Source organism: Balaenoptera acutorostrata, chromosome 20, assembly GCF_949987535.1.
Source record: "Balaenoptera acutorostrata chromosome 20, mBalAcu1.1, whole genome shotgun sequence".
In the NCBI taxonomy this organism is placed as follows: domain Eukaryota; kingdom Metazoa; phylum Chordata; class Mammalia; order Artiodactyla; family Balaenopteridae; genus Balaenoptera; species Balaenoptera acutorostrata.
Window position 1 is genome coordinate 55,268,851 of NC_080083.1, and position 25,179 is coordinate 55,294,029.

The 25,179-nt window shown below is 59.9% G+C and overlaps 1 protein-coding gene across 3 annotated transcripts in view; it reads right to left on the reverse strand.

Moving 5' to 3' along the window:
* Positions 1-25,179, reverse strand: part of SEPTIN9 (septin 9) — a 165,091-nt gene that overhangs the window by 83,018 nt on the left and 56,894 nt on the right. The window contains exon 1 of one of the 3 annotated variants that reach the window (XM_057535333.1): positions 22,523-22,898. The exons of the other annotated variants lie outside the window; for them this stretch is intronic. Within the exon in view, the coding sequence (XP_057391316.1) occupies positions 22,523-22,577 (55 nt within the window). The 5' untranslated portion in view covers positions 22,578-22,898. Of the gene's footprint in view, positions 1-22,522; positions 22,899-25,179 lie in introns of those variants that run through there. 3 annotated transcript variants of the gene reach the window in all.

A 25,179-nucleotide genomic window follows, 5' to 3' on the forward strand; every position in this document is an offset into this window, starting at 1 on the left:
TCAAGTGCCCAGGGAGAGGTCAAGTGCCTGCTAAACTGGCCAGAAAGTCCAGGGCTGAGTGCCCGGAACTCTGTCCTCTCATGGTTCCCAGGGCCTCCCGAGACATCTGGTCTACCCCCACCCCGAGAGCACTGTCCAAACTGTCCCCGATGGTGGCTCCTGTCTGTCTGTGAGCTCCCTGGAGGAGGGGTCCACACCCCACCCACCTAGGCACGTGCATGTCCAGGAGTACTTGGTGTTAGCTCCTTGGGGCCAAGTTGGGAGAACAGGAACTAGGTGGGTGAGGGCTCTTTCCCAGGTTTGCCCCACGGGAATACGACGAACTTTTCCTGGGAGTCCCGACAAGGTCTGTGCCCCTGTTTGGAGAGCCCCCTCCTTGGGGAGCCCATTTGAATGCACCTCCAACTGCAACTCATGAATTCAGACCCTACACCAAAGCAAAGGCCTCCCCGAGTCAGGAGGCCCGATTCGGCAATGACTTGGAACCAGACTGGCCGGCACACAGATCACTGCTCCCCGGAACACAAAATCTACACAGAACGCACACACCCGGCCCCATCCGCCACCCTCTCCTCTCTTTGGCTGCTCTGTGTTTCTTCCTGGCACATGCCACTCTCTGGGCCCATACTATCTGCATGCTTAGCACTCGGCTATATTATCTACCCAGGCATTCACTGGCCAGCACCAACACCCCCATTAGTCTAGTTCTCTCTGAGAGGACAAGGGCTGTTCCCACCATCAGGACGGTCACTGCTCAGCAAACATCCAGGGCTGATGGGGGTTCCTGATGGCTTACGCCGTCCCCACAAACAAGCACTGCCCCCACCCAAGGATTTCAAGTCCCCCCTCTAAAGCCAGGCTCTCTCTTGCCTCCTCCCAAAGCCTGCAGTGGTGGCCAGATGCAGTTCACGCCACTCCCTCCCGTGTCATCCTGATTATCCCAGTCTGCTGGGACTGGCTTTGGGGGCGGGGGGCTCCCTGGAAAGAGAGCTGGAGTCCTCTCCTCTGTTACACCGCGAGCCAGCCCTCCAGCCCTTCCTGGGCCTCGGGTGCTTCTTCTAAGCACAACGTAAAGGCCAGACCGGATCACAGGTTTGTAACTGTGGGCCCAGAGCAGGGAGGCACCAGGTCTGAGATGTTTCACTTTCCTCTAAGGTTCTGTAGGGAGTTGAATAGTGTCCCCCCGCAACCCAAAAGCTACGTCCAAGTCCTAACCCCCAGAACCTGTGAATGTGACCTTACTTAGAAAAAGTCTCTGCAGATGTCATCAAGGTAAGGATTCAAGATGAGATTATCCTGGATTTAGGGCGGGCTCTAAGTCCGGTAAGTGTCCTTATAAGAGAAAGAGGAGGGAGATCTGAGAGACACAGAGAAGAAGATCATGCGACAACAGAGGCAGAGACTGGAGTGATGCAGCTGCAAGCCAAAGACGCCTGGAGCCATCAGAAGCTGGAAGAAGCCAGGAAGGATTCTTTCCTAGAAGCTTTGGAGAAAGCTGGTGCTGCCGACACCTTGTTTTTGGACTTCTGGCCTCCAGAACCGTGGGAGTAAATTTCTCTTGTTTAAGCCACATTGTTTGTGGTTATTTGTTACATCAGCCACAGGGAGTTAACACAGGGACCGTTAGAGGGATGAAACCTCTGGGCTACAAGGTTGTCTGGGGCCCTTCCCGCTGGTGCTGTCACGTCCACTCTGCACCCAGCCCCTCTCAAGAAACGTCCAAGGATTTCCCGTGGCGGCCCAGTGGTTAGGACTCGGCGCTTTCACTGCCGTGGGCCTGGGTTCAATCCCTGGTCAGGGAACTAAGATTCCGCAAGCCGCGAGGTGTGGCCAAAACGTAAAAAAAAAAAAAAGAAGAAGAAGAAGTAGAAACGTCCAATGGATGGACCAATGGAAGCGTGGCCGAGCTCCAGAACTGCTGTATCAGACACCCAGAGGACGAAAAGCTGCCTCCTTTTCCAGGAATCACACAAAACCCCGGACGGTGGGAGAAGTCGTCACGAGAATAACATTGCTCTAGATTTACACCGGAATATCTGGTGATGAAACCAAAGATCATTTTTTAAGGCAGGCTGTGCGAGGGATGCCCTAGGAGCAGCCGCCTCTACACAGAGGATGTCATGACACAATTAGCACCCAGCTGGGAAGAATTAGGAGACGGCTTGTCACGAAGCTGGCAGGACAGGGTCCTCCAGCATCCCGTCCCCCAGCGGAAGTCCTAAACACACGCTCCAGGTCCTGCCCCAACACGCACAGCCATCCCTCCCTTCCCAGGGTCAAACTCACCCTGGACACTCCTTCCACTTCCTCCGTAGAGAATGGCTATAACCCACCATGGCAGTGGATGCTTTTTGCACTTTACTCTTCTCCCCCTCCCTGCAGAGAGGCAGCCCAGGGGGTCCAAGTGCGGCCGAGGAAGCCAGCAAGAGTGCCGACTGGAAGCCCCTACGTGACCGCATCTGATGGGGGACCGACGGGCAGAAAAGTGGCCTTTCACTGGACCAGGGCAGTGGGGAGTGGCGCTGTGCTGCTTCCTCTTTTGTCTGCGGGATGCTAAATGCCCTCAGAGGGCAGGCAAGAGATGCCCCCCCCACAACCCCGCCCGAAGCGGACAGGACAAACTGCATGGCTGCGGGGCACCAAACAAACATGGGACCAGGCTGTACTGGGAGGGTCCCTGAACTGCCACTGGGAGGGAAAAGGACTGACATCTCCCACAGGGCACAGGGGGTCCAGCCATCCTCACACCATTTCCCAAATAAGAATGCTCCCGTTCTCCCTCTCGTGAAGTCAAGAACCCCCAAAGCCGGGCTTGAACGCTGCTTGCTCCCCAAAGCCCTCCTCAGCCCCAATCAGCCCTTCCCCACGAGCACATGAGCCAGAAGACTGTCGTGCCCTTTGGCCCACTGCTGGGAATTTACCCCCAGGAAATCATCAGACGTACAGAAAGATTTATGTACGGGATGTTTGCATCAGCATTAAAACAGCAAATGCTGGAAACAATTCGAGTTTACGTAGATTTTTCTGAACCCATATGCCAGAGTCCTGCAAAGTCATCAAAATCACAGTTCTGAATATGAGAAATGCTGAGAATACTAAGTAAAAATAGCAGGATCCAAGATGTATGCACGGGGCCTGACTTCATCTCACACACATATGTGCAGGGTGCACGCACATTCGAGGAAAACAGCCGTCTCTGGATGGAATTAAGGTGGCCGTTTAATTCATTACACTTTCCTGCCTTTTCCCAAGGTGCCTATGCTAATGTGGGTCACTTCATATTTTCAGGGGATAAAACCATCAACACTGCTCTTAAAAAACAAACCTTGCTAAGAAGAGGGGGAGGGTGTGGATAACTGCACCTCCGGCCCAGCCTCTCCCGGTCCATCACCTACAGTCTCGGCTGCTGCAGAGGCCGGGCCGCCCGGCCAGATGCAAACCTCCCGTCGTCGCGCGCATGGGGGTCGAGGCAGGAGCAGCTTGGATCTGGGCCTGTTTAAGGAGGAATGTGCCGCACACAAGAGGCCATTGTGAGGGCCCCCGCTCTGACCGCAGGCACGCTGCCTGCCCGCAAACCTCTCCCCCGCTCCAGGAACACTTCCTGGAGCACACCGCGGGCCTCAGTCTGGGGAGGGGACACGGGGTGAGCCACAAAGCCCTGCTCCAGCCTGGGACAAACGTCATGCAAAGAAATGTTAGAGAACAAGGTCAAAACAAAGCCATGGTCAGCTCCAGTGGGAGGAGCAACGTGGCCACTGCCCAGCTCAGGGGTCTGATTCTGGGCTCAGGCTCCAGGAGCACGGCCCTGGTGAAAGTGAGTCTCTTCCAGGCAGCAGCAAAGCAGGTTCTGTCCTGAGAAACAATGGCCACCTGGGAGCCAGGGTGAGACACCCAGGGAACACAGGGTGCCAGGCGAAGGGCACCTCCTTGCTCCCTGGCCTGAGGCTGCAGGGAAAGGTCACAGGAAAACTCAACCCTGAAGCTAAGTGCGTGGGCCATCAGACCCACAGAGTGAGTCCGGAGCGTGTGCGACCCCTGGGGTGGGCTGGATGCACCCCCCCAGTTCCTGCTCTCCCGTGAGGACAGGGAGCTGGGGCTGCAGCTGGGCGGACAAGCTCCCTCCAGGGCGGCAGGGAAGATGGAACAGGAATCGGTGGGCCAACGGGCCGGTCCCTGAAATAACAATCCTCCGAAGAAAAGGAACCCAAGGCCACAAAAGCAAGATTTGGTCCCGGCGAAAGAACAAATTCACTGGGGAAAACCGGGCAGGGCAGGGCCAGGGGGACGATCCCAGGCAGAGGGCAGGGCAGGACAAAGGCCCTGCGTGCCTCGGATGAGCCGAGAGCTGGCTGGACGTGGGGGCCTTGCAGCCTGGGCGCACACTGGGCTCCTGCTTTCAGGGCCTAACGCAGGGGCTCAAACAGGGGGCGGCACAAGCACAGTCACCTCCGGGCATCTGCTTCCCCATGTGTCGTGCTGAGGCGCTGACACAGTGGTGCCCGGGCAGCAATCACGACTGTTGCTGGTATAACTGCCATCTGTGTGTGCACCCCGGGGGGTGGGTGTGCACATGTGCATGTGTGGTCACCCCACTGGTGGCCGAGGCTGCACGTGCCTTACCCGTGTCCATCACACCCACGGCCAGTATCTTCCCCTGTGCCCGAGGGCCTCCCCCGGCGTCCCCCTGGTGCCCAGGCCCGGAAGGCAGGAAGGGGTTAACAGTGCTTCCCTGGCACACAGCCTTTAGGCAGTAACTGGAGGGTAAACACTCTGGGGGGCTTGGTGCAGGGTCCCCCAGCACCCCTAGTGGTGCTCACTCCCATGCCTGGGGACCACCTGGGATCACCTCCCACCTGAATCCTTGTCTCAGGAACTGCCTTGGGCGGCCAGTGGAGGAGGGGCAGGGCTAAGAGGGCAGGTGAGAGCAGGTGGGGGGCGGCAGGCTCAGGGCAGGGAAGAGGATGCAGATGGGGAAAGTGGGAGGGGGGTGCCCTCAGGAAGTAAAATAGTCCAAAAGGAAGGGCTTAAAATAGACACAGCGGCTGAGCAGAGCCTGGATAGGGACATCGGTAAACAGCGCTGTCAGCGGGTGGCCCTGGGTTTCCCGCTGCGAAACACAAGACACCAGCCAAAGTCCAAACAAAGGAAGAGACAAGGCCCAGCACTGGCACTCACAGCTCAAAACCCTCCCCTCGGGCCTCTCCCCTGCCCTCCCTGGGCAGGCCTGGCTGGGCTGCAGGGCCAGCGGCAGCCTAAGAACGCCGTCCAGTGCCAGCCCCGTCCTGCTTCCCGCTCCGGCTCCGGGTCCCGGCGTGCTGGCCAAGGGCACTGGCCGCCCTGGGCTTAGCTGCACACGTGGCTGAAGGCGGCACACAGCCCCTGCTCCTGGCCCTGACCAGATGCAGGCCCGCATCTCAGCACCCTGCACAGTCCCACAGGGACGGCCTGTGCCCTCTGGACAACAGGACCAAGCTAAGCCACCTTCACTCAGCCCTGAGGGGCCACGCGGGGCGAGCCCGGTGTCCCTGAGAACTGGAGGTTCACCAGGGGTTCTTAACGCCCAGGTGAAAGATGTGAGGTCAACCCCTCCACCCCGCAATTTATCTTGAGGATTGTCTTTTACTTTGGCTGTTAGGACACGGGCACTCCAGGGAGACTTCCTGTTCCTCACAGCCTCCCCCCAGGAGGCCTGGCCCACGGCCCACCCTGGACCAGCGACGTGGGAAGGAGGTCTGCTGTGCCTGCCATTTGGGTTCCCAAGTTGGGCCAAGAGAAAGCAACAGGCCGGCTCCTCCCTTCCCAGGCTGCCACTCACCGCAGGGAGACCCTCCACGCAGCCCTTCCCGCCCATGACATTTCCAGGCACAAAAAGAGTGCAAAGGTGACCCCTGGCCCCCTCAACTCGGGACACGAACAAGACCCCTCACAACGGGCAGGGAGCGCAGTGGCGGCTGTGGTCAACAGCCAGCCCTCGGATTCCAGACCTTCTCTTAATCCCCAAGTTCATTACGTTAATTTCTGCCTGGAAAAAGCTCCCTAGCGCCCTGGCTAGCAAGGACACGGGCAGAACCAGCCCTCCCCAGCCCAGCTACATAGTGTAATCCACCCAGAATGGGTCCTGTCCGATTCCTTCACAAGGGCTTCCAAATCTCATGCTGTCTGCAGAGGACACCGGTCCAAGAGTGGCCCCCAAAATGGTCTGAGTCCTAACTCCCGGAACCTGTGAAAGTGATGTGGGAAAAGGGTCTTTGCAGATGTAATTAAGGCAAGGATCTCGAAGTGAGATCATCCTCGATTAGGGTGGGCCCTAACTCCATGACAGGTGTCCTCATAAGAGACAGAAAGGAAGACACACAGAGGAGAAGGCCGTGTGAAGATGCAGGGACGCATACACAAGCCAAGGGACGCCGAGGATTCTCGGCCGTCACTGGAAACTGGGAGAAGGGCCTGGAAGAGGCTCTCACTTGGCATCTCCAGAAGGAACCAACGCAGCCCACACCTGACATCCGACTTCTGGCCTCTAGACCTGGGAGAGACCACATTGCTATGTTTGAAGATCCCCGGTCTGTGGCACTTTGCAGCCGCAGGAAATTCACGCATCAAGAGAACAGATTTTTCGGCTGCCGTGGCCTTTCTGTTCAGCCTCTTCAGCCTCTGTTGATGCCGAAGCCACTTTCCGCAGTGACTCACCAGCTCTGGGAGGGGCACATGGGTGCCCTGGAATCGGGCTGGCTGGCAGGAAGGACCTCTCTCCTCTCAGCCTGAGTCAGCCATCAGGTCACCCCAGACCTTCACAGCTGCCCAAGCCTGGGCCAGCAGCCCCTTCCTGCCGCTGGCTGCCCCCTGGCCTCCGAGCCTCCCCCCCATCTTCCTGGGGCAGGGCCCTTGTGTCCAGCCCACCTGGGACGTCCCAGCTCACACCCGTTGTTCCACTGTCGTCCATCAGGGCACCCTATTCATTCCCAACAGGGTCTCCATCGGGGCAATGAATTATCTGGTCGGCCTACCTAAGGCGGGTTCATTACCGGTGTTCCCCTCCCTGCTGTCAGAGAAGGGTCTTGGGGTGACGGCTCTCAGGGTTGGGGAGCAGCCTGACAGTGGAGACCTTGGCAAGCATCATGGGACAGCCACACAGCAACTTCTGCTTCAAGAAATCTCTCAACACAGAGACAAACCAAAACAAACGCTCCGAGGAAGCCACTTCTCAACCTGGGGCCTCTTCTCGCTCCCGCCATCTCCCGGTCCCCCTGGTTCTGGCGACACCGGGGTCATTCCGGGCAGACTTTAACAGTCACCCTAAGACACTGGACTTCCTTCTTTCCTTGATGAAATTAAAGTTATGGGAACATGAGCACATGTAGACCCATCTGTCCTCCCCCTCTTAGGCCAGCTGTGGGCTCTCTCCACTAAGAGGACAGACGGAACGGGGCTGAAGCCGCATGTGAGGAGATGCGGGCCAGATAGGGGAAGAATTTCCTGACCCAGGGTGGGGACGCTGGGGGTGGTGGTGACCAGGCTTCCTGAAAGGCCGAGGAGGAGGGCCTAGGTGCGGCCCAGCCTGGGGGGAGAGGAGGGGACAGAGGACCTTTCTGGCCTCCGAGGGTCAAAGGTCCCCTGATAAATGGCAGCCAAGGAGGGCAGGAGGGAGGCCCTGGGAGGGGACTGACTTCGAAACCAAAGCCACAGGCTGCAGCTCCGAGGGCTCAAAGGTTACAGGGCCCTTTAACCCACAACGCCCCTCTCGGGCTGCCCCGGACGCCCTGAGGGGGTCCCGAGGGGGTCCTGTCCGGACTGACGGAGAACTGAACTGCTGGCTCCAGGTTGGAGCACAGCCCCTCCCGCAACAAGAGGGTCCCGCTGAGGGCTGTTCCTCGGATGCTCCCCCAGCCCCACCCCCCGACCACAGAGCAAGGATCATCCCATCCCCGAAAAGACTCTGCGAACAAGCCGGCCCGCTCACAGCCGTCCGCGCCCCTGCTGGCTCTTTCCCACACGAGCCCCCGGGTGCACCGGGCGGTCTCAGCTCCACGGCACCGGGCTGGGCTGCCAGGCTGGTGGTCAGCGTGACAGTCCATCCTGGTGGAGCTGCTGTTTGTTCCCTTCTCTGTTCTCAGCGTAGCGGGTGGTGGCTGTTCCCTTTCCACCGGGAAGAGGAACCACCCTGCTGACTACTGCAGGAAATGGTAGAAACACTTAAAAATGCAAAAAAAAAAAAAAAAAGCCTAATACCAGGGGCTGCTGGGCCCAGCTGGAGCCCTCCATTAATCACGCCAGAGGGACAGTTGCAGCTCTCCGTGCTGTGGCCTGAGGGCGGGCGCAGGCGGGTGCTGCCCGGGCCCATATGAGCTCTGGCCTAATTACAGGGGACGGTGACCCGAGGGAGCAGAGTTCAGGCCCCGGTCACAGCGGCACCCAGGAGCCCAGCTGCTCCCCAGGCCTCCCGAGGAATGGAGCGGCTCACAGCGCATGACCCCAGACCAGCCAAGCTCCGCTGGGCCAGAGGACGGAGTCTCCGTGACCACAAAGCCCTGCAGGCACCAAGGCCGACTCGAGGGTTCAGGAGGGCTTGGTCTCTACCCTCAAGGACACAGGGCTAGAGGGGGCTGGCAGAGAAGGAAGAGTCCAGAAAACTGACAGGAGGAAGTGGGTTTGTTGTGTGAGACAGGCCACAGCTGGACCTTGAGGAGATTCTGGAAGGGGCTCCCAGGGGTTGCCCAGCTGTTCCAAAGAGCCCTGGTGGGGCCTGAGTGAGGCCCCCTCCAGGGCTCCTCTCGAGGCCTTGCTAGGCTCTCACCAGCAACAGCCAGATCCTGGCCAACTCAACACAGCCACCTGGAACTTGGGGAGACCCCTGGAAACCTTAAGCAAGCCGGGCAAGGCCTCTAGGCCCAGCTGTACCACCAGGCAGAGGATCGGAGACGGGGCACCCTCACGCTCTGGGGATACAGACGGGGAGGCCGAGGCCCGGGGAGACCATCAGTCAAAGTCATGCCATTAAGCCCGTCCAAGCCTGGTCTCCCGACCCACACCCAGACACTCTGCTGCCCCCAAGGTGGGCTGATGCAGAGGGGCAAATGGGGCCCCCCAAAGACTGTTCCGTGTCCTAACACCCAGAAGCTGTGCACGTGACCTTATTTGGAAATAGGGTCTTTAAAGATGTAATTAAGAGCCTTGAGATTAGATTACCCTGGATTTAGGATGGATCCAAAATCTGAGAGTGAGTGTCCTCATAAGAGCAGAGACAGGGCTTCCCTGGTGGCGCAGTGGCTAAGAATCCGCCTGCCAATGCAGGGGACATGAGTTTGAGCCCTGGTCCGGGAAGATCCCACATGCCGCGGAGCAACTAAGCCCGTGCGCCACAACTACTGAGTCCACACACCGCAACTACTGAAGCCTGCGTACCTAGAGCCCGTGCTCCGCAACAAGAGAAGCCACCGCAATGGGAAGCCCGCACACAAGAGTAGCCCGTGCTCGCCGCAACTAGAGAAAGCCCGCGCGCAGCAACGAAGACCCAACACAGCCAAAAATAAGTAAATAAATAAATGTATTTAAAAAAAAAAAAGGCAGAGAGAGAGACATGGAGGCACAGGGAGCAGAGACTGGGGGGATGTGTCTACCAGTCAAGGGCACCACGGTTGGCCAGCCCCGCCAGGAGCTGGGGGGAGAGGCTGGGCAGGAGGAACCAGCCCCACCCACATCTTGAATTTGGACTTTCTGGACTCAGAACTGTGCTTTAAGCCCCCGGCCTGTGGTCTCTGCTGCAGCCAAAGGACACTCACATGCTCCTTCGGACTCCCAGCCCCTCACCCATCTCTGCCCCCCGCCTCCCTGAACTGGCCACGCAGCTGTTCTGTTCTTCTGTTGCACCTTCCAGGGGCCACCCAGCCGCAGCTTCCAGGCAGCGACCCACTTATTCTTTTCTCTTTACGTTTGTTCTTTGAGCCTCTGAGTGTTCACCTGCCCCCCACCCCCCAGGTTTAGGGAAGAACCTCCCGAAGGACAGAACAGACCTGTCTTCTGGGCAGGCCGGGCACTGTGCCCCGAGCATTCTCGGAGGGTGACCAGCCTTAAATATGAGCCTGTAAGGCGGCCTCCGGTCCCCCCACACTTTCTTCCCAAGAGAGGAAGGGCCTCTGGGACAGGCAGTGTGGGAGCCTTCGGCCACCGGCCTGCGCAGCTGCAGGGGACAGGTAAACTACCCACCCCCCGCAGAGCCACACCCCCAAAACTGACCACCTCTCAGTTCCGCTTCTGGCCTGAGGGAGCGGGAAAAGATGAGAGCTGTATACAGTAAACGCCAAACCCTCTGTGCCAGAGAACGCTCCACTCCCGCCCCTACCACCCAGCGCCGCCAACTCAGCCCCATAACCTCTGACCTGGCCGCCGGCCACGCGGGGCCCAAGCTGCCAATCATCACCTCCCACCCTGCAAAGCCCCCGGACAGCCAGGCCCTTCCAGCCACCAGCTGCAGTGGCCATGGGGCAGAGAGGGCCAAACCCCCCCTCATACACACACCAGGAAACTGCCCGGGTCCCCTACATCACCAGGGACACAACCACCCCCCAGCCTGAAAGCCCCTGGGTGGGGGAGGTCCGGAGCAGCAGAGAGAAAGCGCCTGCAGGAAACAGGGCTGCAGGTGGGAGTAATTCTTTTCTTAACTAAAAATGGAGAATTTCAGCCAAGTTGTCCTCAGCAGAACTGCTAGGTGTAGGAGGGTCTGGGGGTCGGTGCGCGGGGGGCTCTGCAGACAGCCCAGAGCTGGGGGCTGCCGGACGATGCACAGAGTTGTCACGAGTACTGTCTACGCCCCACCCGGGCCAGGCAGCTGACCCCTCTGGCCTCAGCATCCTGGTCTCTTCCAGCTGCGACACTGAATGACCCCATGAGGGCCATTTTGGGGTCTGCCACCAGCTCCAAGTTTCTCTCATCGCTCCGGCGACACAGGCCCGGCAATTCCAAACACTCAGCAGAGCTGGAGGGACCCGGCCAGCCCACCTCCCATCTGAGCCGAAGTTGAGGACCAAGGCTCTGGCCACATTCCTCTGCAGCCGAACATGCAGCTGCCGGCGGTTCCTGCAGAGGTGGTCCCACAGCCTGCACACTTGGGCAAAAGCTTCACTCCACCCAGCACCCCAACCCAGAGCTGGAAAGAGCCAGCGGGACCCGGGGATCCTGGCTCGGCCACCATCAGCCAGGAGACTAGTCACTTTGAGTCTCTCAAACTGGGGTGGGAGATTGGGTTGGGTGAGTTGTTTTTCTTTTTGACAATGAACTTTAAAAAATAATATCTATTGCTCTTTTCCTGACTCTAAAAGCAATACAGAAAATGTATGTGCAATGCAGGAAATCTGCAAAACACGGAGAAACGAGGGGAAAAACGTATATAAACCCATGACCCAGATAACCACTATCAATATTTTGGCAAACGTCCTTCCAATCTTTTCACTGTGTGTATATATGAATATTTTTAAAGCAGGCTCATGGAGACACGGCTCCAGGCTTTTCTCCTGCAGCATCCCACAGCCCACATCTCTATATATTCTTGCACTCGTTATCCAAATTCCTTTGGTGTTCTAAAGTTCTGGTTCCAGATCATTCTCAGCTCCAACTGATGATCAGAATCATTTCTGGAGCTTGTTAAAAAGTAGACTGTCCCCGCCTCCTGGAGGTTCTGTGAAGAGGGCTGGGTGGGCCTGGCACCCCAGGGTATGTCTGGGGGGCAGGTGGGTGAGGACCTCTGCCCTCCCGTGGGCTCACAAGCCTTCTCTCCATCCCCCTCCTGAGAATCCTACAAGAAGGAAACCCTAAGCATCCCTGGCCAGCAGCTCTGCTCGCCGCCACACCTTCCCCTAAGGCACTCAAGGTCTTTGTCCAGCCTCAGCTGCCACCATTCAGCCCCTGGGTCGGTCACAAACCAAAGGATGTATACTGGGCTCTGCTGGGGCAGAGGCCCGTGTGACGAGCAGGCATGTCAGTCACAAGGCCCCCAAATCTGCCCAAGGCCCACGATGTGTGCACCTTAGAGAAGGTCAAAGCCACCCAGGGCCTCCACGCTAACTCACCTGCTCCAGGAAACAGGCAGGAGAGAGGCCCAGCGCTAGTGTCCAGTGCCCCAGCCAGACTCCAGCCAGCCTCCCCCTCCTCCCTAGAATGGCCATCACATTCCTCCCAAGAGGCTGTCACCCTCCTGAGGGCAGGAGCCAGGCTCGTCCATGTTGGCCCCTGCTACACACTGAATGTGCTCCCCGCAAATTCACAAGTTGAATGCTACCCCTCAAGGTGATGACATTAGGAGGTGGGGGCCTTTGGGGTGATTAGGTCATGAGGGTGGAGCCCTCGTCATGGGGTTAGCACTCTTATAAAAGAGACCCCTGAGAGTTCTCTCTCCCCTTCCGACCTGTGCAGACACGGTGAGAAGATGCCATCTATGAAATGAATCTGCCGGAGTCTTGATCTCGGATGTCCAGCCTCCAGAACTGAGAGAAGTCAACGTGTGCTGTGTCAGCCCCCCAGTCTGTGGTCTTTTTGCTACAGACGAAGACAGTTCCACTTTCCACTAGGGCCTTGGGCCCTGCCTGGAATGTCCTATGAGTCTCTAAAAAGTGTTTGTTGCCTTGAATCTTTAACAGTCAATGTTCACTGAGTGCTCACCACATACCGGACACCACCCTAAGGGCTTTTGTTACATTAGCTCATTCACTTCACATGATCTCCAGGAGACAGAGGGATTTCACTCTCATCCGCATTTTATAGATGGGAAACCGAGGCACAGAGAGCCTAATGACCAGCCCAACATCACAGTGTGGGCAAGGGTGAAGCCGAACTGAGCCAGCATGCTGAACCATCACACTGCACTGCCTCCAAACCCCACCCCGCCCCCTAAAAGCCAGACTCGAAAATCATATAGCGCCTGCTACATACCAGCACTGCACCTGTACTGTGCTGAGCCCCAGACACACACCTGCAAGATGGGCCCTGTGATTCCCATGTCACAAATGTGGTCATGGAGCTGGAAAGCAAAGAGGCAGGGATGAGAGCAGAGGGAACCCCTGCCAGACCCCAGGCTCTGGACAAACAGCTGTCGCCACCCACCACTGCCAGGTAGACTGAGATTTCCATCCCAGCCAGGCAGAGCCAGCCCTGTGAGGTGGCACAGGCAAGGGCCGGGGGGGCAGGTGCACTGGGGTCTGCCTTCCAGCGTGGCCTCGGGCCAGCCACGACCTGCATGACCTGTCCACCTTGCTGAGCTCCGGGAGGACCAAGAGCCCTTGATACAAAGTGCCCAGCCCGGGGCCTGGCATGTAGTAGGTGCTCAATAAGGAGACGGTTACGAAGAGCAAGAACCAGCACGGTCAAAGGAAGTACCTGTGAGAGAAGGGGGAACAGCTGGAAGGGCTGGGACTTGGGTCAGAGATAAAAAATTCAGGAGGGAGGCCGGAGCCCACCAGCTGGCTCCAGGGCAGCTGTTCGCAGGAGCCTTGCTCCATCATGTAAATATTAGGAGAGATGTAAATATGTGAGTGCCACCCTCCCCGGCCCCACCCAAGCCCAGCCTCACTGGAGCTGCAGCCAGGGCAGGGGCAAGATTTCTGCACTCACCAGTGTCCCCACCCCTCCCCCAGCTGCCCTCAAACTCCTCCTCCAGGGCCAGGAGCGGGGGGTGGGCACAGCAACCAGGGAGGGAGGGGACACAACCCCACCTCTCCCCTCTCCTCTGCACTGCACCTGCAAAGGTATGAATGGGGCCTTCCCCATGTCACCCCCAAGGGGCCCCAGGGTTTCTTTTGTAGTTTAGCAGAAAAGCAAAGCAGCCCTTTCTGAGGTCTTCTGATGGAGGCCTAGGGAGTAAAGTTCGCCACTCCAGACCCACTCCACCCTCTCTACAGGAATACATCACGTGCCCCTCTCACACCTGGATTATGCACCACCCAAGTCCCTCCCAGCTCTCTGACCAGTAGGAAAGATGGGCCTGGAGCCTCTTCATGCCCCGACCTATGCTTGAAAGCACAGGCCCCTCCCACCACCTTCCACCTCGGTGCCAAGGGCACCTGTGCCAGGTGTGGGCATAACAGTGTCTTCCAAACAAACTACAAGTTGGCAGAAATTGCAACGGGAGCCAGCCAGCACCATCTGTCTGGAGACCCTACCTAGTAAGCTCCTACCCAGGACTCTGCTTGGGTGTCCCTTCCTCCAGGAAGCCTTCCTGAACCTACCCCTCTCCTGGGCTCATGCCTGGACCCCAGAACGCAGAACAGAGCTAGCACTTAGCTGGCGCCCACAAACAGCTGTTGAATAAACAAACGAATGAGCTGACTGTCTCTCCCACCCTGGCCATCCTCCTCCTGGCCCATCAGAGACAGAGGGATTCCAGCACTTACTTCATTTTGAACTGAAAGAAAAAACCCAAACCCAGCTACTCTACAGAGCACTCCTCCCCTGACTTGTGATGGGGGACAGGAGGCAGGGGACAGCAGAGAAGGCCACCCCTCTGGGCCTGGGATGGAGCCAGGAAAACTGGTATGCTTTTACTGTAGATAATATCAGTCTCCAGGGGCTCAGGGCAGAGGCCTGGCCTACCCCTCACAGGGAAACTGCCCACCCACGTGGAAAGGAGGGCCAGAGAGATAGCCCTGCCCAGGGTCAGCTTCCTGCACCCAGGGAGGGGCCAGCAGGGTCCAGGCTGAGATCCTGCCTAGGAGAGTCTGCAGAGCCAGAGACTGCTGGCCACTGATGGGCAGAACCAGAAACATCTCCATTTCACAGGAGACGGGGGAGGGGGCACGGCGAGGCAGCCCGAACCTAGGTCCACTCTGCCTAGGACACCACACCCTCTTCCTGCCAAAAAGTTCCATCAGTTAGCCTCCCACAGAGAGGGGGCCGTCTGTGTTCCAGTGGCTTCCTTCCCCATTCCCAGGGGGACCCTCAGCCACAGCACCTCCCACAAGGAGGTGCCCGGGACCCCCCAGGCCTTGCCCCAGGGGACAGTCAAAAACCCAGCAGCCAGAAGAGCCACCATCAGCCAGCACTCCTCGGAGGGCAGGGGAAGGCTGTGGGTTTGAGGGGTAGAAAACCAGACAGAACTATCAAAAAAGACTGGTCACTGGCTGCAAAAAGCTCAGAGTTCCAATCTCTCCTTGTCTGAGAGAGGGAAAAACCAGACCCAGGAACTCCCAACTCAGTCTTATAAAGGCCCAGGCAGCAAGGCAAACACGACTCCCTACCCCAGCCCATCCCCCGCAAGACCCTCCTGAGGCCCTGGAGGTACACGTGCCCCCCATCTGTACCCAGAGAACACCCATCGAACCTCCAACCAGATGGCCCGTTGGAGGCTGTAGCCAGAGGACAAGTGGAATGGACAGGAGGTGGGGGGGGGTGGTGTCACCTCTCCTGCCTCTCCTCCCCCATGCCACCCGGCCCTCCCAGTGTTTGAAGGCAGAGACTCCTGCTCTTGGGGACAGGGACACAGGAAGCTCTAAGCCGTGTGTGGGGAGGGCACACTAACGTGTTCAAGGCCAGGTCCCTTGATTCTCTGGATTTTGCAACTTGGGGCAGACATGGGCTTCCCCAGCTGGCCCAGAGACCCTGGCGGGCAGAGAAGGCTGGAGACTACGGGCGCTCAGCATCCCGGGAGGGGCTGTCAGAGACTCAGGAATACGAGACAGAGCGTCAGCAGAGAAGAACACCAAACACAAAAATGACAGAGGCAGGTTGGAGCCTTATTCCCAGGGGCTCCCCCGCCTCCCCTGCAGCCCCTGCTCTGCCCTATGGGGCGGGGGGCTCGCTGTGTATATTCTAAGGCCACCATCCTCTTGTCCCTTCGCCTAAACTTCTGGGCATTGGCAGCACTTTAAAAAATGACAACAAACTTGAAGTTTCTAGACCATCTCCTGGTCCAGGCTGAACGGAGCCTCCGGGCTCTGTCCAGACCAAATTAAACAGCCGGAGTCCAGGAATGCCCCAGGCGCCAGGGGGTGTCTAGGGGCCAAGCGCTGGGTCTGTTTGGCCGGAGAGATGACAAATCCTCAGCCTCTGGGACCATGTGCCAGAGAGTTCCAGTCTGTTTGGTCTCATAACAACTCAGCCTCCAAATTTGGGAAAAACCGAGAGAACTTTGGAAAGATAGCCACTGTTTGACCATTTTTCCTCAGTGGCTTTGTCAAGAGAAAGCAAAGGAACTGGTTTCCTGGCTGGGTTTCTGGGATGAACCAAAAAACTGACATCCCCTGAGGCCTTCATCTCTGATAAATCTGGTAGCCCGGTACCCCTTACCTCTACCCCAGCCCACCCTTCTACACACACCGCCAGGTCTTTGAAGGTCTACAGCATGCACCCACTGTTCCTGCCCATCGGGAGCACCTGGCCTGGCCTGGCAGGAAGGTGGGACTCCTGGCTTTGGGGGCCACCATGGATCCCTTGAGCCTGGCCCCCAGGTCCTTGCTGCTGGCCCCGTGGTCCTGTCTGTACCCCAGGGAGACTCTTCTGATAGCAGCCAGCCCACCCCCAGCACAACGAGTGAGGGGCATTCAGCTGGGAAATGGGGGGGCGGGGGTGTGCAATAATTGTGATGGCTGAGCTGAACCGTGGTAGGGGGCTTAATCTCGGAATGTGACAACACCCCCGAACTCTGAACATTCAAGGAAAAAGAGAAGGGGAGGCCCCATTCTGCTCAGCCAGCGCCAGGATGAGGGCTGCAGCACCCCTGAGGGGCATGCCAAGACCACAGTCACCAAGCTGCGAAGTCCCCGGCCCCTGCAGGGCAAGCATGCCACCTGCACGTTAGTACTTCCTTGGCAACGTCCCTTCACGAATGGGCTGCCAGGCCACTGCTTCCACCAGCAGGACAGCCTCGCCCAGAAACGTGGCCTGAGCAAGTACCCACCATGTGCTGGGCACAGTGCCGGCCGTGGCTGCCGCTGAGCCTGGGGGCTCACACTCTGGTGGGCTCGTTCCTCCAGGCACAGAGGCCCCAGCCCGTGCCCAGGCACCCTCCCCCCAGCCCTCAGCCTCAGCGGCGCAGGGGTGCAGACCTAACCAGCCCCCGGGGCGAGCTCGAGGCACAAAGCTCTGGCCTCTGAGCCCTGGCTCTCCCCACTGGCCCCAGATGGGACCATCTAGCTCCTGATCTGCCACACAATCAGGAGTCGCCAAGGGCTGCTGGTCGAAGAGGATGCCCCAGTCAGCCCGCCCCGCCCCCGATACCAGCTCCCAGTTACGACTCCCTTTCAGGAAGGCTGGCAGCCAGCAGAGCCACGGGCAGGCAGCCAGACCCCACTGTCTTCAAAGTCAGGTCGTCCAGCGTACGCCTGTGTCGCTGTCTGTAGGATGGGCCCTTGGTTCACCCATCTGGGGCGCTCTGGGGTGGGGGGTTGCAGAGGAGACTGGAATGACCTCCCCAGTGAAGGAACCCTGCAGGCCACCTGACCCAAGCCTCCAAGCTCTGACAGTGAAAAAGCGTGATGGGATGTCCACCGGGCCGGGGCCAGGGCTCCCACGCTGGCCAGCAGCCCAAGTATCTGCTGGACTCAGGGGGACCTCCAGGCAGGCTCCGAATCTGCTGTGCTGACCATGCTACACAGTCTCACTCACCGTCCCGTCACCACTCGGGAGACCCTTGCCGGTGGCCTCTGAACCCCTCCCTTCTGTCAGGCAGATTCCCGCATTTAGGCGTCCACGCCCACCCGTTCCTTGCAAATACCTGACCCCCCACCTCAAGCTCCAACAGCTCCCGCCACGCTCCCGCGAGCAGGCACCAGGCTCAGGCTGTCGGCTATCTCCCCAAGACGACCCACAGACAGCGGTGTTTATGACCCCATTCAACAGAAGGGGAAACTGAGGCTCAGGGGCCAAGACACCCTCCACCACCCAGCTGTGCAATGGCAGAGTGCGCCTGCCCTCCTAAGCATTACACCGCGCAGGGCTCCCAGCTGCCCTACCCATCACTTCTCCCAAAGGCCCTCTCCCTCTGGATGCAAACTCTGCCCACTTGTCTCTTTCAGACCTTCCTACATGGACTTCCCTGGCGGTCCAGCAGTTGAGACTCTGCGCTTCCACTGCCGAGGGCCCAGGTTCGAACCCTGGTCGGGAACTAAGATTCCGCAAGCCACACGGCACAACCAAAAAAGAAAAAACCTTCCTAGAGATCCATGTCCTCCAAAATGCCTTTCCAGATCGACGCCCCACAGCACGGGGTGTCCCTCCCTGCTCGACCCACCTCCCTGGCCCACGTCTGACCCTCAGCCCAGCCGATGACAGGGACGCTTCTGCCACCTGGCACGTGTGTGTCTGCCCTCTGCCTCACAATCAGGACGGTGGGTGAGCCTAGTCCCGGGCCCTGGACACAAGAGCAGCAAGCCAACGAAGCCGGTGGTGGTCGGACCCGTCAGAGAGCCGTCCCCTCGTAGCTGAAAAGCAGGACTCATCCCTCAAGAGTCCAGCAGAATGCTAGCAAGGCCGGCTCCTCCGGTCCACCAAGTAACCTCATGCCACCAGAGATCCTGTCTCCTGCCACCAGATGAGAACTGCGGGAGGCTGTATCCACAAGAGGCCTTGAGTCTTGCTGAAAAGCAGGACTCATCCCTCAAGAGGCCAACTGGCATTAATTAGGGGCAGATCTGCACCTGTCACAAAGCTAGGCCTTGTCCTCCTGGGAGCAAACAGGCACCTGAATCCAGCCATCGAGGGAGCCCTTGTCCAGGAGGTGTCTGGGCTCCCAGACGAGCAGGTGCATCTGCATGGTCTCGTCTCCCCTGGAGACCCTCTCCCTGCCCTCTGCCCGTTCTCATGCTCTGGGGCCTAGAGCCTACTTGGGCTCCAGGACCTGGCTGGCAGGGTCCTCGAGGAGATGGCAGAGGGTTCAGAAGGGCAGACACGTCCTCTAGGCGGGAGAACAAGGCTCTGGGTCCGGAGCTCCTGGGTCCTGGGCCAGACAGTGTTTCAACCAACATCAAGGACTTTTAGGATTCTTTCTCCGCGTGCAAATCTGGTTACAGCAAACACTGCTAGGGAAAGTAGGCCAACAGCTGGCACTTGGAAGGGCTTTTGTTACACAAAGACCAGAGTTGTAATAGCATTTGCGATAGCAGATTTGGCCTGCGTTCACTAGAGAACACGCCGTTCGACTGCTCTGTGCCTGGGAGCCAGATAGGGGACTACGTCACCGCTCGGGCCACCCCATCACCCAGGGAGTGACGGGCACGGAAAGCACCTGAGGCCCATCTTCAAACAGGGGAAAGTGGAAAATGAGACTCTCTAAAAAAAAATCGCATCAGCAAAACACAAAATACTCTTCTTGCCCCTACATGGGGGTCTCCACGGAGCCCTGAGATCCTCCTCAGAGCGAGGGCAAAGACCAGTGTGGGACGTTTGCATCCATGGAGGACACTGCCACCCTCTCAGTCCCCCGGGAGACCTGAGTCCACAGACGCGTCCAAAATAGAAGACGGGCTGAATCCCCGTGCCACCTGGGTGATGTGATGGAGCTTCAGGATCTCGCCCTCAATCCTCCAGGGTGGGGAAGGGGACAGGCAGGAATAATAGGATGAAAAGAGAAGAGCATTCCTCAGGGAAGGGGGCGGATGTGCCCGGGATGTGGGGCATCAGCAGAATTTAACTGTGGGTGCCCGCTCCATACCCCCCCACACACATATCCACCTGGGGCAGCTATCTGTCTGCCCTGCAGGGCACGCTGCTCTGGCCTGGGTACTGCCATCGCCCCAAACCTCCAGGAAACACCCCATCAGAGCCCGTCGACCCCCTGCTGCAGGATTCCAGTCTGCTCAGACTTACAGTCAGCCCCAGCAACGCCATGGCTCGGAACTCGCCCGGCTTTGGTGGTGGCCCCTGGGGCCTCCATCCTTCGGCCATTGACGTGTGCTTTGAGACGGGGCCAGGTCCGCCAGCCTCAGGAACTACCGGGACCTTGACCCTACCTGCGGAAACTGAGACACCGAGTGGGCAGCCCGGGTCGAGGCCCCCCACTGGCCCCAGAGAAACAGACCAGCACTTCTCCGGCTCCGATCTCGGCCACTCCGGCTGCCTCCCCAGGACGGTCCGGGTTCCCGGCGGGTGGGCACACCTGGGCCTCCGTGGCCTCGCCGTCCGACCGTGGCAAGCCGGCCCCTCTTTATGCCCCAGTCCTAATGGACCAGCTCATTCCGGCCTCCTCCGCTTCTGTCGCTGCCTGAATGCGCTCCTCCTCCGACTGCAGTCAGATTGTGTCTCCTCCACACGACCTTCCTCTGCCCTGGCTCTGCCAGCCTGTATCACCCACTGCTGCTCTGGGTCAGACACTCTCCTCCTTCCCTGCTCGCTCCTTCCCACGTCTATCTGTCCGAGGCTATCAGCCCCAAAACCCAATAACTCCAAGTTCCTGGGGCTCTTAGGGAGGCCGGCTTTCTGGTCCCCAAGCTGGCCGTGCGGAGCCCACACACACACACACACAGACACACACACAGACACACACACAGACACACACACACACACACTCATGCCCAGGTGCACTCGGAGGGCTCTAACTCTCCTGTCTTCAGAGCACAACGGCTCTCCAGGGCACACAATGGAGAGGCTGACACACAGGGAACTAGGGGGTCCGAGGCCGCGCTCCCTAAGAGTGAGAAATCTCCCCCTGAAGGCACAGGGCTGCCAACTGCTGCACCAGGACAGTCTCAATGAGGCCATTGTCTCCAACTAAATGACAGCCTCGAGAAGCCGCCTGGGAAGCAGCCTCAGAGGCCACCAGCGTCTCCAGATGGGGCACTTCGGGGTGAGGATGGAGTCGCACGCGGGGCCGGGAGGGAGAGGCACTAACAACCTACATGGCACGAACTGTGACAGACCACACAAGCCCCAAACCTCCTCCCCCCCATCCTGGCTCAGGGCTCCCATCGCATCCCCAGAAACACCAGAAAGCTCTGCTTCCAGGTCAGGGACCGCAAGCCAACCTAACTCCCACAGGCCACAGGAGAAAAGTACACACAGCGCGGAACCTGAAGGCGGCAGCAGTCTCCAGATTGGCCAGTTCTCCCACTCGGACACTCAGGAGATGAAAGGCCCCTGAGGAGCTGCGGGAGGGCTGCTGGGGGCAGGCGGAAGGCGAAACAGAAGGAAGGAGACTCGGGGAGCGTGCTGGGTATGAGCATGCGCCCCAAGAGGTCCCGACGTTGGGGTACAAGCCATCACAGCTCTGCAGACCCACACTCCCCGTGTTCAGTGCTCAGCGTCAGAGTCGGAAAAGTGCTCCAACCACAGAGCCAGCCCCCAGCCGACCCATCCCTCGCACAGGGCAAGCCGGCCACTGGACCCCACCCCCTCCTGTCTCTCCACCCCCTAAGCCAAGCCAGTCCAGGCCCAGCCCAGAATCACAGCCTCTGGGGCTCTGCTTGGGGCCCAGCCAGGCTCTGGTCCCGGAGAAGTGCCCCCCGCAGATGGGGCTGACCTCAGGTGGGCCACGTGCACGGCTGGGCCCTGGACCCCCAGATCCCAGTCCTGATTCTGCCCTTGGGGGAGGGGGGCCTCCCCGCAAGGCCTGGCACCTGGACGTCTGTTAACTCCTTTCAGCCCAGCCTTCCCAAGGCCAGGTCCACCAGAGGGCTCTGCCCAAGGCTGCCTGGGAGCCCCTCCGAGGGGCGGGGGCTCCAGATCCCAGCAGAGGCAGACCCGCCCCTCAGAAATCCGGCCCCTAAGTGCTGGAAACTATTGTGTGAGCTTCCCTTCCGACCGCTTTATTTACTCCCCAAGACGCAGGACGCAGAGCCACAGGCAGTCACGAGGACGCACGAAAGCCACACACACGAGCCCAAGACCGGGATGCCCTACGGCATCCGGCGGGAGAAGCCCCCCAAGTCTCTCAACACTTTGTAAACCCCGGAGGGGGGAGGGGACCAAAACGCGCTCCCAACCGGCAAGCAGGCCCCTCCTCCCCCCACAGCCGGACTCCAGGAGGAGGAGGAGGAGGTCCCCAGGCCCGGATGGGGGCCTATGGGACGCCCCCCTCTAGACTCGCCGCGGCCTGGGCCGTGTCCACTCGGGTCCCTGCCCAGCCCGGATTCGGCTCAGCCCCGGCTCCGAAACTGGTGTGGGGGAGGGGGCTGTCCTGCGGGCGGGACGCGGGGGCGGGTAGCGAACTCCCCCAACCCGCCGCAGGGCCAGGGCCCCGAGGCCGACGGGGAGCGCGGGAGGGAGCGGACTGAGCGACAGCTGAGAGCGAAACCGCGCGCCAGGGCCGATTGAGGAAGCCCCGCGAGCCCTCGAGGAGACTGTCGTCGCTCGGCAAACACAAACAACAATAAAAGGAAGGAAACCCGGCGGCAGCGCGCAGGGCGAGCGCAGGGGCCAAAGAGGGCGCGCGGTTCCCGCGTCCCCCTAACGGGGTGCTCCACGGAGGCGACGCGGGCGCGGGGCGGGGGGCGCGGCGGGAGGGCCCCCATCGGGGTCCTGCCTCCCCGTCCGCGCCCCCGTCTCGCCTGAGGTCCGCCCCGAGGGGCCCCCGAGCACGCCCGCGCCGCGGTGGCCGGCCGGCACCCACCTTCGAAGTCCGAAATGATCCCGTCCAGCTGCGCGTTGACCGCGGGGTCGGACATGGTGGCTCGCGGGCGGCGCGACGCGCGGAGGGCGGCGACGAGGAAGCGCCCCGGCCGGCACGGGCCCTGCGCGCTGGCTGGGGGGCCGCGCCCGCGCTCCCGCCGTGCAGAGCTGGCCGCCGGAGCCCCTCGGCCCCCGGGCTCGGCTGAATGAATGGGGGAGGCGGGCGGGCGCCGGCGCTCCCTGCTCCCCGCGCCGCCGCCCCGCCCCCGCCCCCGCCTCCCGGGCGGATCAGGTTCCCGCACCCGCGGCCCGGCCTCCACTCCTCGCACTGGCTGCTCCGCCCGCCTGTCAAGGTTGGGCCTGGGGGGCTGGGACCCGAGCGGCCGCCGCGGGGACACGCCGAGTCCCGGGCGCCCGACCCGAGAGCCCCCCTTCTCCCCGCCTGGCCCGCGCCCAGGGGACGGCGACGGACGCGGCCCCGGCGCCCTCCCCCCCCGACGCCCCGCTGCGGCCAGATGTGGGCGGATGTGGAGGTCGGGCGGCGGCGCGGGGGCGGCGCCGAGGGGGGAAGAGATTCCTCCCCTTCCCTGGGGCGCAGGGTTCCTTCTGCGGGAGGTTTTATTTACGCAGCCAAACAAAGTTCGCCGCCGCCTTCCCGCGCGCAGCGCCTCCAAGGGTTAAGCGTTCGGACTGTCGGCCGGCAGGAGCCCAGCCTGTTGGCCAAGAGCCGAGGGGCGAGCGCCAGTCACGTGACCCGGGGCGGGGAGGGGGGCGCCAAATCCCACCCTCTCGGGGCACCTCTCCAGCTGCTCCCTACCCCCAGCCCACCGCCCCCAAGGTCGCTGCTGCACCCTCGGGGGCGGTGTCAGAAAAGGCGCTGGCCCACCGGGGACGCGGGGCAGGGACGGGACACCCTTGTCAGAACCGCCAGGGACACGTGCCACTCCAACGCTGCACAACAAGGGGCTTCCTGAAGGCAGAGCGTAGACCCCGTGTTCTCCCTGGTAAGGAGCAGATACTTCAAAGTATCTGAAGGGAGGAGTTGGGGGAGGGGACGGGGAGCAAGGGGCCTGCCGGTGAGGCTCGGCCCCATCTGGCCCACACCTCAGGCCTGGCCTTGCCCTCCTGGGCAGTTAATTTCCACCCTTCTCCGTACATTCGACAAACATTGATTAAGCCCTATTACCTACAAGGCAGGCAGGTCCCAGGGCCTGGGGACAAAAGGATGGGCTGGAACTTGAAGAGCAGCCAGGAAGGGCCCTCCAGGTCTGGCACCAACAATGTGGCGGGGGGGGGGGGGGGGGGTTGGTCTCTTCCAATCCCCCCAGCCAGTTAGGCACTCCTGCCTATCCTCCCCTCATTTCCTTAGACCCAGGGCCTCTGCCCCAAGTCGGGGGCCCGTGTGAGAATAGCAGGGAAAGACGCTCTCTGAGCTGGTGGGCAATTCGGCAATACGGTTCCCTCCGGGTGGCATGCGAGTGCCCGAGAGCTCGTCCTGGGTCTCAGACTGGTCAGTGCCACTCCCCTCCCAGCCCCCACGCCCCCAGTTCTGAAAGATCCCAAATGCGCAGGGGATGCTGAGGCCTGACCACCATCCCGGTTATTCAGGGCCTCTTGCGGAGAATGCAATGCGCTAGGCATGAGGAGCTTTTTTAAGTTGATGAAATCGAGTCCTTCCTTTTTAAGAAAAGCAGTCTCTCCCTCCCCCATGCTTTGGATATTTTGAACTATTTTCAACCAAGTGAGTTTGTGGACAAGGAACTGCAAAACCACAGACATTTCAGATGTGCACACACCCTCTGCCTGGGAGCTGGGGTTTCAGAAATGGAGTCGCCACTGTCATTAATAGCACCCCTGGTGGCATCCACACCAGCCCCGGGGCATTTCTTGTCTGAAAACCAGCACCTGGGCCCACCCGATAGTCCAATCTTCTGGCCACCTGCCCACCCCGTATGTGGGGGTTTGGTGGTCCACTGCCCCTAAGAAACAGCCTAATGCCATAACCCCCTGGGAAGATGCTGGGTCTCAGAGACAGGGCAGCATCCAGCCTGGGCCACAGCATTATTCTCCAGTGTTTTTATAAGAAGCACCTGGTGAGTGTAGACACACCCATGCGATTGTTCTCCCAGGGAGCTGGCTTGGAGTTCTCCCAGATTCGCATAGGTTCAGCTTATTGTGCATTATTCACTTCCATTCACAGTGGAGCCAAACACACTTAAGCTTATCTCCTCAGGGAGCCCAGCCAGGGCGCACGCCTCACCAAAATGCTCCCCTATGGGAACCCAAAGGACAATGGCAGGAGGGAGCGGACCTCCGAGGCCAGAATGTTGGCACGACTGTGCTCCAGACCCCATCCAGTCCATCCCCCTGCCTGCCTCTGGCCCCCCTTCACTTAACCACTGAGGCTGCCGTTGCCAGGCCTAGACACTTCCAGGTAAGGAGATTCCCCCATGTTCCCTCAGGAAACCGACCCCGGCACTTGGCCACATTCCCAGCCAGGAAGTTCACCCTTGTATCTAACCAACCGCTCTAATTGTACATCATTTATTTCCTCTTTTTTTTCTGTCCTCAGAGGAGATGGGAAACAGCTGGGCACCACTCTTCAAGTAATAATTACCTCCTCCAAACTCAAAGACAATCCAGTTGCTCCTCGGCCTT